We start from the raw sequence: 15,020 nt of genomic DNA on the forward strand, positions 1-15,020 counted from the left end.
AAATTAGCCAGCACTGATCTTCAGCCCATACAGTGGTGTGGCTCTAAGATATATACTAGGTGTGTTTCGAGTGGATTGTCTCATCTAACTCTGTGTTAGATGAGATAAATTCTGTTGCTTTAAGAAGGAAGCTTTTGCTTTGTCAAGGAGCGAATCACTGAATAATATTTTTAATTCAGTTGTATAATCTTAGTGACGAAAGTATTAGTGACAGAAATACTTGTTGTATTATGAATCTGTTCTACATCTGTGTAGAATTTTCCTCTGCCTGTGTGACTTTTGGAAAGTTTTCTGAACAAACACAATACAGAATGTGTGTTTCAGAACCAGAAGGGCCCTGCTTGAATGCATATTGTAATTCCTCTATGCACTACATAAATAAACCAGTAAAAGAAAAAGAGCCCTGCACTTATTAAAATGGCTTCTCAGAAGTACCTAATAAAAAATAGAATACAATATTCATGGGTCTAATCTAGCAGTGCCGATCGAGCGATGCTGTGTTTTTATTTACAAAAAGGAGGTGTTGTATGCTGCACACTGTTCTCAAACTGTAAAGCCCCTTGTCGTGGGTACTTCTACAAAGGCTCCAGAGTGACACAGTAGAATATGTTTGCCATTAATTTTTCTTCTCTTTCTTTCTCTTCAGCCCCAACCTCGTGTGGGCTCCTCTGTGGGGACAGCAGGAGACCTCCTGCACAGGACTACAGCGAAGACCATGGAAGTCCTGACTACTACAGGACTGAATACCAAGGCTGTTTTGACTGCAGTCAGTGACCACCGCTGGTGGAAGGACTCACTCAATTACCTCCGGCCGCTGCATGTAAGAATCCATTGACTGTGTTGTTTTATTAATTCTTCGCTGCAGATGAAGATTTTTTTTGTAAAGTTCTTAATGGGTGCACTTACCACCTTGTAGGTTTAAAAAGTACAGTTTCTATGCATTTTACTGATATAAATGTATTTATATTCTGTGTAATAATCATGATCAATTAGCCAGCAACAGCGTAGCAGCGGTTATGGATGTATCCGCCTTGTTTTTAACTCTACAGACTAATGGGCTGCATAGACAGATCTCATGTCTGTCTGCACTCCCATACCTCACATACTTTTGCTCGCAGACTTCAAAAATAACCAATCAAGAGCTCATCTCCTGCATAATTAATTGGCCCTCCTGTTGAATATTTCAATATCTGGTGGCTGCACGGGCCCGACGGTCGCCCGGGTGGAGATTGATGGCGTCTCTGGTGTTGGCAGCAATTGGGAGGGGTGATCGTGATTGCGGCTTTCTAAAGAAAGAGGAAAAATTGCATGGATGTTAGCTGTGGGACAGGGAAAAAATATGACAGTGTTGAGGGCATGTTGTGAAAGTTTAATGATGTTTTGATGGCTCCTCAGGGTCGTGGTTCAGGAGCCACTAGCCAGGAAGGGGCATGTGAGAACGCCAACTTGGAGCGTCAAGGCTGCAGCCCCTTTTATCAGGATCTCATTGAGGATCCCTATGTAGACACGGTGAGTGGCTTAAGACCAGTGTTTCTCGTAGCTCTTTGCTTCGTACATTCTTATCAACCTTCTTTCTTCTTATGTTTTGTTTTCTCACCCCAGGGCATCCTTTCAAATTGCAGCAAAAACTGCATGAGTAGGCTTATGACTGGGCAATTAATTAGATTTTCTTGCTATGACTTATACATTCTTTAAAAAGCAGCGTTGAGACAAAATGAATATTGATTTCAGACTGAACAATTATAATGCCAAGTACTAACAGAAGGGACTTTGGACTACTGGTATGATGCTAAAAATAATCCAAAAGAAAAGAATGTCAACAGAAGGAATTATAGGGATACAAAAGAGTAAAAGTAAGAAAAGGAGTAGATTGACCTTTGTACCTGGGAAGTGGTTGCCTCTGGGCTATGACTGGGCTTTTTACTCAGAGACACAAATCATACGGAGAGCTGAAAGAGCGGACGGGAGGGGAAACGGAGAAGGCCGATACATCTCCTCTTATGACATTTTAATAGGCTTCTCCAAATCCCTTCCTTCACTTCATCGCCAGCATCCATCCATCTTCCATCATCCATCTACCAATAATTACTCCCCACATCCATCTGCCCATGAGCTGGCTGATCAATGGGATTAGTTTTTACCTTAACAGTTGCAATGAAGGGAGTGGGGATTGAGGAGAGACTGATTGAGAGAGAAAGAGAGACAAATGCAACGGGACTGAAAGATGGATAGAGACAGAGTGGCGAAGACAGACAGGACACACTCTGCGTTGAAGCGATAGCTCTGAGACCGAGCAAGAGCAGAAACTTTATTGTCCGCCACTCAGACACATGAGAAATGACTTGTATACAAGAAACCTATAAATGACTTTTCAAAAGGGCCTGGTTTTGAAACGCTTTACTTGGCTCTGAAGTTCATTTGTTCACTCAGTCTCTCATCTGTCTGACTCCTTGAGAATGAAGATATTCAGTCATCTTCATCATGTCTCGCTGTGCTTTTTCTAGTCTGCTCAGATATGGGGAGGGAGGGTTGCCTTAATATAAAGAAAAGTACTATATCACTCTTCCTTTGTCATTCTTTCTTTTAGAGTCAAGATGTGTATTCATTCTACAAAGAAGTGCCTGCAGAAAACTTTGCTGAGGTTTTGTTGAGGACTGGAAAACTGGCTGAGGCAAAAACTGAGGGAAAAACCCCGTTTCCTGCTACAGAAGGTAAACATGTGGCCTACATAGACATAGATTTTCTAGTAACGGGTTGGACCTACTTTTGCCTTCAATAAGCTGCTGGAAACAGAGATTTTGGTCCATATTGACGTGTTAGCATCACACAGTTGCTGCTGATTTGCCGGCAATACATCCTAAATGCCAATCTCCCATTCTACCACATCCCAAAGGTGTTCTACTGGATTGCAATGTGGTGACTGTGGAGGCCATTTGAGTAAAGTGAACTCATTATTATGTTCAAGAAACCAGTTTGAAATTATTTGAGCTTTGTGGCATGTTCTCCTCTAAGCAGCCATCAAATGATGTGTACACTGTCAGCAGCAATACTCAGGTAGCCTGTGGTGTTTACACAATGCTCAGTATCTATTAAGCATTTGGTGGCCCAAGGTGTGCCAAGAAAACATTCCCCACACTATTACACCATCACCAGCAGACGCCTGAACCGCTGATGTAGAAGACAGTGTTGTATATCTGACCTGTTCTTAGCTGACAAGAGTGGCTTCCAATGTGCTCCTCTGCTGTTGTAGCCCACCTGCTTCAAGGTTAAATGTGTTTTGCATTCAAAGATGGTCTCTTGGTTGTAACGAGTTGTTCTTTGTATTACTGTTTCCTTCCTGTCAGCTCAAAGAAGTCTAGCATCAACAAGGCATTTTCTCCGACGGAACTGCCGCTCACTGGACATTTTCTCTTTTTCGGATCATTCTCTGTGAACCCAGAGATGGTGGAAACTGCTGATCCCAGTAGATCAGTGTTTTCTCAAATACTCAGAGCAGCCCGCCTGGCCTTAACCACGCCATGTTCAAAGCCATTTAAATCACCTTTCTTCCCTGCTCTGATGCTCCGTATGAACTTCAGCAGGTTCTTTTCATCTTGTTTACATGCTTAAAAGCAGGGAGTTGCTTTCATGTGATTGGCTATTTAGGTATTTGTGTTAACAAGCAGTTGAGCAAAGTAGCCACTGAGTTTATACAACAAATATATTGCCATATAATAGTATGGTAAAGTCTGGAATTTGTTTCTTTATTGCCATTTCTTCTGGATGAAGTCTGTTTCCTGGGTCTTTCTCTTTCTTTGTCTTTGCCCGTTTTTCTGCTTCCTACACTGAGCACTATGTTTGAGTGCTTTAGCCAGGAAAGGGTTTCCAGGGGGAGTAGCCACAGTACTGAATCATTTTTATCTACGCACAATTTGTGGATGGCGGACTTCTCAATTATAAACTCTCATACAATTCCTGGTTTCCATTTTGCAAGAACTTTTTTTGCATCAGCAGAAGCTTCTTTCTCCAACCCGAGCCTCTGATTTATTTTTGGTATTCAGGGTTTCTGACTTCTAATTTCATAACCAACCTTTAATAAAATTTATAACCTCACTGTTTGTTATTCTTGGTGTACTACAACTCAATTCTACTCCAGATTGGATTTTGGAATCAGGCTGAATCTGAGTGAGGTTTTTGAGGGCTAGTTGTTCAGACTTTTTGACCTTGTCTGTCGCTGCTCACTAAGTCAATGTGCTTACCATGGTTTTTGCTGTATAATTTAAATTTGAAATGGTAGTTATTGGTACATTGATTTGGCAAGATCTCAACTGTCAGGTTGCTTGTAAAAATTTTTTCCAGGATTTCAAATTATTATTATGATAATGCAGCTTCTAAGTGTTTGATTGAGGCTGAATTTTGTTTAACTTAGCTTTTTCCTCAGCGCTCCATCTTAGTGAAGCTGGATGGTATTTGCACAGCGTAGTTGGCTTCCTCCTTGACACCCTGCCCTCTCCTCTTCTCATCTATCTTAGCCTGGGAGCCCATATATGGTCGACTAGGGGACAACACGGGAAGAATAGCCTCACTGATTAATTAATGTATCCGCACGCATCCCACCGCATCAGTAAATAATGCTGCATCACTGCAGAGATACTAGAGAGATAGCATCAAGTCAAAACATCAAGGCCACACTGCATGATGGATCATAGCTGCTCGCAAAAATCAATGACACTACAAAAACAAACGTGTGTGTGTGTGTGTCTGCATGTAATACAAATGCATTTAAAATTCCACACTTGCAGTCACATTTTCACACATCCACACTTTTCAGCAAATCCAACTTCTCTGCAGTTGCCGCTGTCATTCAAATGAATATCTCTCTTTTCTTAAAAGTCACCTTCCCTTCGGAGCAGCTGCAGAGTGCGACGTGTCGAGAAAGAGAAAAGCCACTCTGGACAGCATCGCGTCCGATAACAACCTTCGATTAATGACTGGTGTGTCGGCCCGCCGCGCTGGCTGTCCTTAAAAAACAGACTAGGAGATGGCCTTTAAGAAAATAAATATATCGATTTTTCACCTGGCCTAGATAAGTTGGAGGTAATTAATGATGACACAAGTGGAAAGTGACTCAATGGGATTGAGCTGAGTAAGGTGCAGACACAAGCACTTGATGTGAAGACAAGTGGGGAGAAAGAGAGAGGTAGACACACACACACATATTTGCACACATGACTCCAAACTCCACTGACACACAGCATGGAGTGCTGCCATTTGCCAAATGTTGACCAGGCTCTAATCAGTTGTTTTTCCCCACACTGCCTGCACAGGTGAAATAGTAATAGGTTAGTGTCTCACCGACCTACTAACAATGTGCTCGATTTAGCTGACACAGAAGCAGGAGTGTGTGTGTGTGTGTGTGTGGATGCAGACACACAAAAACAGCCCATCTAATGCACCCACTTCTCTGTGTGTTGTCTCTATCACTTTCTCTGCACTCACTCACAAACGCACACACACAAACACTCACTCACTCACAAGAAGAAATGTTGTATGCTTTAAAGGCAGGGTTATCTATTTAGTGTGTGTGTCTGTGTGTGTGTGTTTACCCCTCTGGTAATTCCTGTCCCGATGGTATCTGTAGCTTTAGAGAGGCGTGTAATCAGCTCATTCTGAGGTGTAGCTCATTGAAACCCGTGGGGTAGGAGAGGAGGGGAGAGAAAAACGAGCAAAGGAGAAGGGTGGGAACACTGCTTAAGAGAGCTGTTATTTGTCCTTAAACTAGTTCATTACTTCGCTGCTGCTCGCACATGCAACGGCGTGCACCTTCAGCTATGCCCTTCCAACCATGTGTGTGCACATATGCATATTAGTGTGCATTTTGTTCTACAGTGTGACTCTTCCTGTGCCCTGCCTCTGTCTCCCTCCCAGTGTCCATGCTCTACTTTTCTCTGTCTGTTTCATTTTGTCTCGGGCTCTTATCAACAACGCAGGCTTCTGTTCTCCTTGGGTCTCAGACTACAAAGTGATTCTGTCTGATCCTCTCTGCTGCCTCCCGCTGTTTCCTCAGAGTATGTTTATTGGTGATTGATTAACTGAGAGCATCCGTGCGCTTACAGTGTTTGGAATTTATCAAGTTCATCTACATATTTTTAATTGTAATCATGCGAGTGCTGTTGTGTGTTTTTGGTCTCATTGTGTCTAACTATTGTGGCCTAGAGGGAAGCTGTTTGGGTTAACTCCATCCTTGTGCCCAGAGCTCTGTAGACACTCCAAAACCCATCAGCCTTAGGGGCACTGCATAAACATGGACTGGTTCCCAGTTTCATACTCGTGCTAACTCTGAATGGGATTAGTTTTTGTTCACTTATGAAAAGCTAATCAATATGCATACTAATTAGTTCTCAATCATTAAATGTTTGCTGCTGCTGTACCACCATAAACCCCACAAGTTCACAAGTTCTGCACGTGAATGCAGAATTTTAAAAGTAAATTTTAAATGGTGATCGTGCAGCAAACATTTCAGTGTTTTAAAAAAATCTTTGTGATTCTGTTTGGGATTTTTAATACTGTGTTTATGTAATATTGGCAGGAAAAAAAAGAACAGAAAAACTTCAGTCCCATTACCAGTCATGACAGCCCTGTTGCCCTGCCAGTGATTCTGAGTACTTTGGCATGGTCAGTTCATGATGGGCTTTCAAGTCCAGAGTACTGAGTTATAGAAGCTGAAGTTTCAGTGGCTAAGCAGCCATCTGCCCAATGTAGGGGTTAGTGTGTGTGTCGCCATGGCAGTTGAAAGGCATTTAAGTTGTGTCACATAATACCATACTTGTATCTGAATAACTACAAATAAGCCTCAAAGACTCATTTATGCTCGTAAGGGAAAACTTAGTGGAAGGCACGGCATTTCAGTAGTTATGCTATCACCTCACTACGAGAAAGTTCCTGGTTCCCAGTACACTGACTTCCTCCCACAGTCCAAAGTTATGCATACATATAAACTGGAGGTTAAATGATGTTTCTAAAATGTCTTTGGATGTGAGTGATTCAAGTGTATAGAACCCCGTAAAGCACTTTGATTGATCAGTAAGATTAAATAAATGCCAGTTCATGTATTAGAATGTGCTCTGAAAGCCTGCCTTTCATTATATATACAACGTTGTACATATAAAATCACATTACATTCATTATGCTTCAGAAGACTGCGACTGTGGAATACATGTTGGAAGCATTTACCTTGGTCTGTCATATGTATATACTGTGTATCAGGTGTCGTTTTCTTCTGTAGCTGCTTTATACAATAACTTATATGAGGTTCATATAGATTGAAATAATAAGATGAAACTTGCAATATGAAAAGAAGAAGCCTCAAGCTTAAAAAGCCGATATATAAACTGTATAACCAACTGTTTAGTCAGTTCATCTATATACTGTAGGCCTGAAAGTGCAAGATCAAATCACCAAATTACAAAACAACCGCAGGTGTGATTGAAACCAGAACAAAGGTTACGATCATAGATGGGTTTGGTCTGAGCCATATCTACTTGCAGGAAGAAAAGAGGGGCGATCAGCCTGCTACTTGACGCCCTTCATACATATTCTGTTTTATTTTTTTAATGTATTTGTGTTTGTGTATATATATTATGTATATATACTATTTTAATATAATTTAGACTTGATCATAGAACTCATAGGCGCTGTCCCATCACAATAGAATCTCACGTTTTTTACTACCTTCTTTTACTCATGCAATGCAAATAGCTTAGTTTAGTTAAGTTTGTGTTAAGTACTTAGTCTGCTTTGTTTATAGACCTGTTGAGGCCTGTAGTGAATCTCAATCTAATCTTTCTTATAAAGGCTGGTGTTGTTTTCACCTTGTGAGTCTGCCGGTGTTTAATCATAGCTAAATGTGGTCCTGCTTGTGTAGCTGTGATTGAACTGAGATGGCTGTGTTAGAATTGGAGAACCCTTTTGGGGGGCTAGGCTGCCTCCCTAAGAGAAAGGTCAGCATACAGAGTTGCTGTTGGTAGCCACGCAGAGGCAAATTTTGCATTCAGGGGATTCACTATTAAAGTGCACTTTGATTAAGTTTGTGCTCATCTGGAGAGCACTTATTAGAAAAGGACCCGTACTTTGTCTTTGACTAATAAATACGATCTGTATTTGAAACAGGTTGTGTGCTCGCAGAAATGAACACATTCAAAGCTAAGTCCACTGTATACAGGTAGATGTAGACATACATGCAGTAGTTTAGTAACCTTTCAGGGATTTTAAGGTTTTTTTCTTCATTTGTGTCCAATATTCCTTCTTCTAGTCCTGTATAGTGTTTCCTGACATATTTCTAGAATATAAACATAGGGTTTTTTTGGGGGGTTTTTGGGTAATCAGTGCTTTAAAATCGTCTCACCTCTCTCTGTCCTTTACAGTATTGCTCCAGCTGGCCAACGATGCATTTCCCAGGGACATGATGCTGGCTCTGTCCTACTTACTTGCTCTGCCTCAGGTAGGGGGACACTCGCACACGTCCTGGTAACAAAAGGAGTTGGATTTTATTTTATTGAGACCATCAGATAGTTGAGCTAATGCATTTTGTCTGCATGATCTATTTCATTTGACATTTTACACCTTTGATTTGACCTCTCATGTTATTAGACATTTCACAAGTTGTAAATATGCATCTCTCTTTGTGTAACAGTGTGAGAACAGTCCACCGTCATAGGCTAGGCTGTGCAAAGACTGAAAACAGAGGCGAGATGTAATGCAGTAGTCTACTTTCATCTCAGGCCTCTTGATTTAGAATATGTTGAAAGCAAAGAGTCAATTTGTGAAAATGCCACTGTAATTGTTTGTCTTGCATGTCCTTATATTTGTTCTTACCTGCAGGTGCTGGATGCCAACAGGTGTTTTGAGAAGCAGTGTCACTCGGCCTTGTCGCTCCAACTGGCTGCCTACTACTACTCCCTGCAGATCTACTCGCGCCTCATGCCCTGCTTCAAGGACAAGAACCACACTCTTTACCAGGTCAGTGTATTTCTGTGTATGACGGAGTGTTTGGGTGGTTGAATGAATAAATGTTCTGATGTTACCTTGGGAAGACACTAGATGCATGTCTGTGATGTTGTGTAGCCAAAACTGTTTTGTTCCACAGCTCGGAAATACACAAAGAGCGTTTCAGAACTGGGGTGTTTGTTTGCACGTCATCTTTTATTTTGAAAAAGAAAAATCTCTATGCTGTTCTTGTGTATGACTTCTGCCCTGCCTCATCTGCTCTACAGCATGACTTGGCTTCTGTCAAAAATAGATTTACCACATATTTTTAGTCATGTGGTGCAGAAAGCTGCTTTTGGGATGCTTAGAAAATGCACTGCAGTGCAGCTGTTGAACGCACAGACAAAAGAATCCAGTTTTAAGCAGCTAGGACACAAAATCTTGATGTGTTGTGAACAGATTATTTTTAGGTCTAGGTCTTGAAACTTTAGAGCCTCAGTGCAGGATTTAGCTGTTTAGGCAGTGCATTTTACTGGTTGGGAGGATCATAGCAAAACAGTGTTTCACCTGTGGTTTAAGTTTGTTTCAAGGTTGCTTCAATAATAAGTGGAGTGAATATAGATGTGTGTATGGCTTTTGAAATTAAATTTTATGTATGCTTTTGTTTGACATTTATTTAAGGAGGAACTAGTATCATAGACATTAAATGTCAGAGCAAACTGTCCACAATCGCAAGAAATGCATCTGTGTGAGTCTGGGTGATCTAACAGTGCAAACGTGATTTGATTTATAAATAAAGATTGAGCCAGTTAATTTCAATAATAATCAGCATTCTACCATAAGCAGCTCAGATTTGTAAGTCACAAAGGAGCAGGTGAAGAAGGACAAGGAAGCCAGTACTGACCAGTATAATACAGTGGGAGTGTAGGTTTACTGCATGTGTGTTTCTGTCCAGAAAAAGCATGGCCATTCGCATCAATGAGAGGCAGCTGAAGGGGAATCAATATGTTTAGATAGGGCAAACCCCTTTGTTAGAAATTGATGGACACTGTGTTGGGTCTGGGAGGTCGGGTAAGTCTGACAGCTCAGGTGGAGGTCTGTATTATTACAAACTATACCTCCCTATGAACCTGAAATCTGTGTGTGACAGGAGGGTGCGAGTTTTTTAGAAGACTGGAGATGAGGCAGATCAACTCGATCATATAAAAACAATGAAATGTAAGAAAAGATGCATAATATTATCATCCAGTGTAAGGTTTATGCCACATAAATGCCCTAAATTAACAGTACTGGTAATTCCCAAATGCATTATTTATGTTTCTGTAAGGGTTAATCCAGTAGTATGTGCAGGCTCTTCAAATAAAATGATATTTTTTAATGCAAAAATATAATTATTGTAATTATCTATGAAGTTTTGAATTCACTGTCATACTGTCAACAGAAACATTGTTTCATTGGTTGAATATTATGCTTGATGCAGCGTGAATTCTTTTTGTCTGCCAAAGTAAGGAGCAATATATAATTTTCAGTTTTAAATAGTTTTTTTTTCATGTTTTCATGACACGTGTACTCACACTCATATATATATATATACACACACTCACCTTTGTTTTCTTTTTCATACAACATACATTCAGCTCTATCCTAGCCCTTGACGTTTGCCATTATACTTCAGTATTACTCACCTTACCAGTTAGCTGTTCTCATTCTCATTTGATTCCTTCAGTTATCTTTCATTGCAAATAAATTAATGGATTTGAAGACTATTTCGCTGCACATTTTGTTATGACGACAGAATAGTGAGATCAGCGAGGCGACAGGCACAATTGACATGGTTCAAATGCCGCTTGGCTGCGCAGATGTAGGAGGACAAAGTAAGATTTTTTTTAAAAAGAGTGACAAAAAAATGCCAAATAATAATTAGCCATCAGAAATGGAACAAACTGGGAAAATGACTGTAATTATTCTTTTAGACATCTGAATACTAATGCAGTTTAATTGTGCTTTAGTTTAAACCAGCAATGCATTGTGTACCAGCTATTGCTCTTGAAGAAGTTTTAAGCATGTTTCTGTGTGTACACAGCATCTTCTTTTTCTAAGTAAGGCAAGAAAAACAAGAGATCAGAAAATGTGATTGAGAAGTGAAAGAAGAGGCTGCAAAGTGGGGGTGGGGATGGGGGGTGATTGGCAGAGAATAACTGAAGAAATGGCTCTGACCTTTTCTTTGAGTGGACCCTGGCTCTCATGGGTTTTAGTGCAGGTAGAAGAAGGGAGGTAAAATGTTGAAATAAAAGAACAGAAAAAAGGAAAGAGGCCAGCAGAAGAAGTGGATAAGTGTGTCCCAGTTGACATTCAAGGTTAGAATTGCACGCTCTCACATTCCCGCTCACACAAGCACACCAGTAAGTTGCTCTCCGCGCACACACTCATCCGCACGCAGTGACGCACACACATCCTTCCTGCATCCTAATGGCAGTAATCACTCCCTGAACTCCTGCCTCAAGTGAAGTTCAAGTCCATTAACTTAAAATATATACAGCTTTTTCCTTCTGCTCCACACTTTAGCAGTTGTACTTTCATTTTTAGCTCATTTCTTCATTTTTTTCCTTTTTCTTTTTTTTTTTTAAAGTTGTCATTTCCTTTTCCTTTTTTTCCAGTCTTAGTATGTTCTACAAGAGTGAGTGCTTGTTATCATTATGTTCCAGGTCTCGTCTTCGCTCGCCTCTCTTATTGAAGAAGTAGTGGCCATTTTTACCATCAGTGAAAGAAGCGTTATTGGAAAAAAACTTTCAACCTATCTACTCTCTTTCTCCACTTTCACATATTTTTTCCTATAGGATTTTTTTCCCCTCTCTCCTCTGCTGTGTGCTTTTTTTATGTTTCCTTTTATGCCCCACCATTGTCAGTTAAGTCAAATGGTTTGCTTTGTTGGTATGACATTTCTGGTTTATGCGTTTCCATGATGCTTCTCTCCATCCACATTATGCTGCTCTGTCCGCTATCGTTTCCTGTTCATTCTGCGTTCGGTTTAGGCTTTTTTCCCAATAGGCCTGCCTCACTCTTGTTGAATCTCAGGCCTCTCTATTTACAATACTATCTTAACTGTGCATGCTTTATACAGTTTTCTTGTGCTTTCTTTAGCTCTTGCTTTCTCTTATCTATTAAGGCACACATTGTACTTAATGTGATATTGCATTTCAGATATGTACGACAGGGTGCGCGTATCTATATTTCATGCACACGCTTGCTTTGCATTGCAAATGAGATTATGGGGGGAAAAATTACCTACCAAAGCATGTGTTTTTTATATTTGGGCATACGTGAAGCATTTGTGCGCCTGCTTTTGTTTTTTGCATTCATATATCACAGTTGGCACACATTATTGTATGCGCTCCAGTTTAAGATCTGTTTTCCTGTGACAGCGGGGGGCACATTTGTATGTGCGTTTGTGTGTTGTGGTGTGTCACGCTGTCTCACAGTGTTTCCCACTTGGTACTTGAAGAGCAGTAACACTGTCTCAATAACTCTCACGCTCTTTCAATTCTCTTGTCGCTATCACATAATTCCATGCCCAGGCAATAAGACGCCAAACACTCAAGCCACTGAAGTCATTCAATTGCAAATAGAAATGGAACTCTCTGTGGATTTACTCAAGGTGTTTGATGTGTTTTTAAAGCCTCAATGAACAGCTTGTTTTTATATTTTATTTTTTTTAGATGTAGAGGTTTTGTAATGGGTACTGCCTTCAAAAGGAAAATTACAAAATACGATAAAGGAAATGATTACAATCAGTTTTTGGATCAAAACTAGTCAAACATACAAATGTTGCATGTTTGACTAGTTTTGATCACATTAATCACATTAAACATTCATAAAATGCAAATTAGTAAATGTTACACATGCTATATTAAAGCTCTTATTTATTGTTCACTGTCAAAAGGAGCCTTATCTAATCAGCGTATAACTCAGTATACAAGTATTATGTATAATACATAATACTTTTTGTTTTCACTGACATCATTCATACAGAGTTGCTTGGGCGTTCCATAAATGTCTTAGCAAGAGGTTAGCGTTAAAAATGCAATCATTAAAATCAACACCACTCACAAGTTGGTATATTGCTATAAATACTGAGTCTTGTAGGAATCCTAATTTTCCCAAGAATTATGCAATATTTCTATAATATCTGATTTATAAACCTGACACAACTCTAGGGGGAGTTGTTGAGTTGGTGTGTTATAGCAGTGTTTCCCAACATGTGCCGCGAGAAATAGTCAGGTGTGCCGTGGAAGATTATCTGGTTCCGCCTGATTAGTAATGGGCAGAAGAAATTACATGCTGTGAGACCACGCTGCGCGTAATAGCAATAGGTAAATATTTAAAAAGAAAACTAGTCAATCCGACCCAGATGAAGGCCCTAGCATGATTAGTGCTTAGAAGAAAGCAAAAAAAGGTATACTGGGGACAAACCGAGCCAATTCCGCTATACTTGGTGCTCGGGGAAAAATGATCAAAATGCTTTTCGTGACATTTTTGTTTGGTGATTTTTCTAATGTGAAATATGTGCCGTGGCTCCAAAAGGTTGGGAACCACTGTGTTACAGTATTTCAGCTGTATTTACCTACGTCTTACTGCAGTAATTACCCAGTTGTATACTAAAACTAGTATTTATAATTTATCATGTAGAACATGAAGTCTTTGGGATCATATTGTACATGTTGTACATGATAAATTATCTGTTTGTTTACCATTGTTTAACATTCGACTTAATATTAATTGTTGACATCTGACAATGTAGCAGTTTTGCTAAGAAGAAGCTATGAAAAATATAAAATTACATAAGGTAAAAAATATCTGATGTATTTAGCAATGTATTCAAAACATTTAATTTACAATCATATCATTCTTTTCTCTTTGATTGCCTCTATTTATATATTTAAGGTAAAAAATCACTGTAATAAATTTGAGATTCATTTATTAGCATTCAGCATGTTCACTGAAGGTAAGGCCAAAGTCTTAGAGAGACTCTAAATACATGAAAGTATAACCGATATGCTTGTTGTCCATCATAAAACGCTGAGATGACATTTTCTGTCCAATTTTAAAATAGGAGTTTACCCATGTTAGCCCTGTTCAGCTGTTTTGTAGCACTCGCGGCATTTACATCTCCAAACTTCTTAAAGATTCTGTTCCCACTATTGACTTTGAAGGTCCTTAACTGTTACTTTCCCATCTGATTATGGCACCCAAGCATGACGGAGCGACTCGTGGCTTTGCGATACGGAGGCTGGGTTTCCATTATTCCCTAAGGCTTAATGAACCGATTTCCATTTGCTGCCACTGGAAGTTTTCATCAGAGTGGTTCAAGTGTTCATTTGCTAAATAGAGGTGCTCCTTATGTTAATTGCCCTGTTTATGGTTATATTGCAAAATAGCCTGTTTTTATGTAAGTGTTGCGGTCTGTTTACCTGTGCTTGTCAGTTTTGTAATGTGTGAGTGTGTGTATTATTGTGTGCGTTTGTGTGTGAGAATGCGTGTGCTTTGCATAATTGTAGCTGCGAATGTGGATCTGCTGTATGGCAATGTGCTGACTAGAGAGATTGAGATTTTTTCACTCACCCATTTATCTTTGCCTGGAGCTGCCATTCTCTCGCTTATTGAGTATTGATCACACACACACACACACACACACACACACACACACACACACACACACACACACACAAACATTTAAAGCATACCCAATTGTACTATATAAACACAGAACCAGAGTATACGATCCGGAAAACCTGCTTAGGTCTTTGTATATCTCATTATGACATTTTAGTTTTAGAATAAAAATCCCACTAATCACTATTAGATGCTTAAGTTTCAGTTTGTATTTGAAGATGGAGTCACTGAACTGGAAAAAATATTTCCACAGTTATTAACTTTATAGATTTGTTTCTGATTCAACCTGAAAGCAAAGCTCAAAGTGCTCTCTCCATAGCATTATGATGGGTTTTTAAACCAGCACCTTGCTTACATCTAGAAACTTTTGATACTGTTTGGTTATT

The 15,020-nt window shown here is 39.8% G+C and overlaps 1 protein-coding gene across 2 annotated transcripts in view; it reads left to right on the forward strand.

Moving 5' to 3' along the window:
• Positions 1-15,020, forward strand: part of nbas (NBAS subunit of NRZ tethering complex) — a 182,729-nt gene that overhangs the window by 80,075 nt on the left and 87,634 nt on the right. For both annotated transcript variants that reach the window (XR_015125006.1, XM_086263811.1), the window contains exons 37-41: positions 647-820; positions 1,396-1,509; positions 2,588-2,711; positions 8,403-8,479; positions 8,860-8,997. Coding sequence is in view for 1 of the 2 variants with exons in the window: in XM_086263811.1 (XP_086119937.1) it covers positions 647-820; positions 1,396-1,509; positions 2,588-2,711; positions 8,403-8,479; positions 8,860-8,997 (627 nt within the window). In the remaining variant the exon portion in view is untranslated. The remainder of the gene's footprint in view (positions 1-646; positions 821-1,395; positions 1,510-2,587; positions 2,712-8,402; positions 8,480-8,859; positions 8,998-15,020) is intronic.

Source organism: Aulonocara sp. 'chitande type north' Nkhata Bay, linkage group LG15, assembly GCF_057382095.1.
Source record: "Aulonocara sp. 'chitande type north' Nkhata Bay isolate Kocher_YH1m ecotype deep benthic linkage group LG15, A_spYH_male_GT1.1, whole genome shotgun sequence".
Taxonomy (NCBI): Eukaryota; Metazoa; Chordata; class Actinopteri; order Cichliformes; family Cichlidae; genus Aulonocara; species Aulonocara sp. 'chitande type north' Nkhata Bay.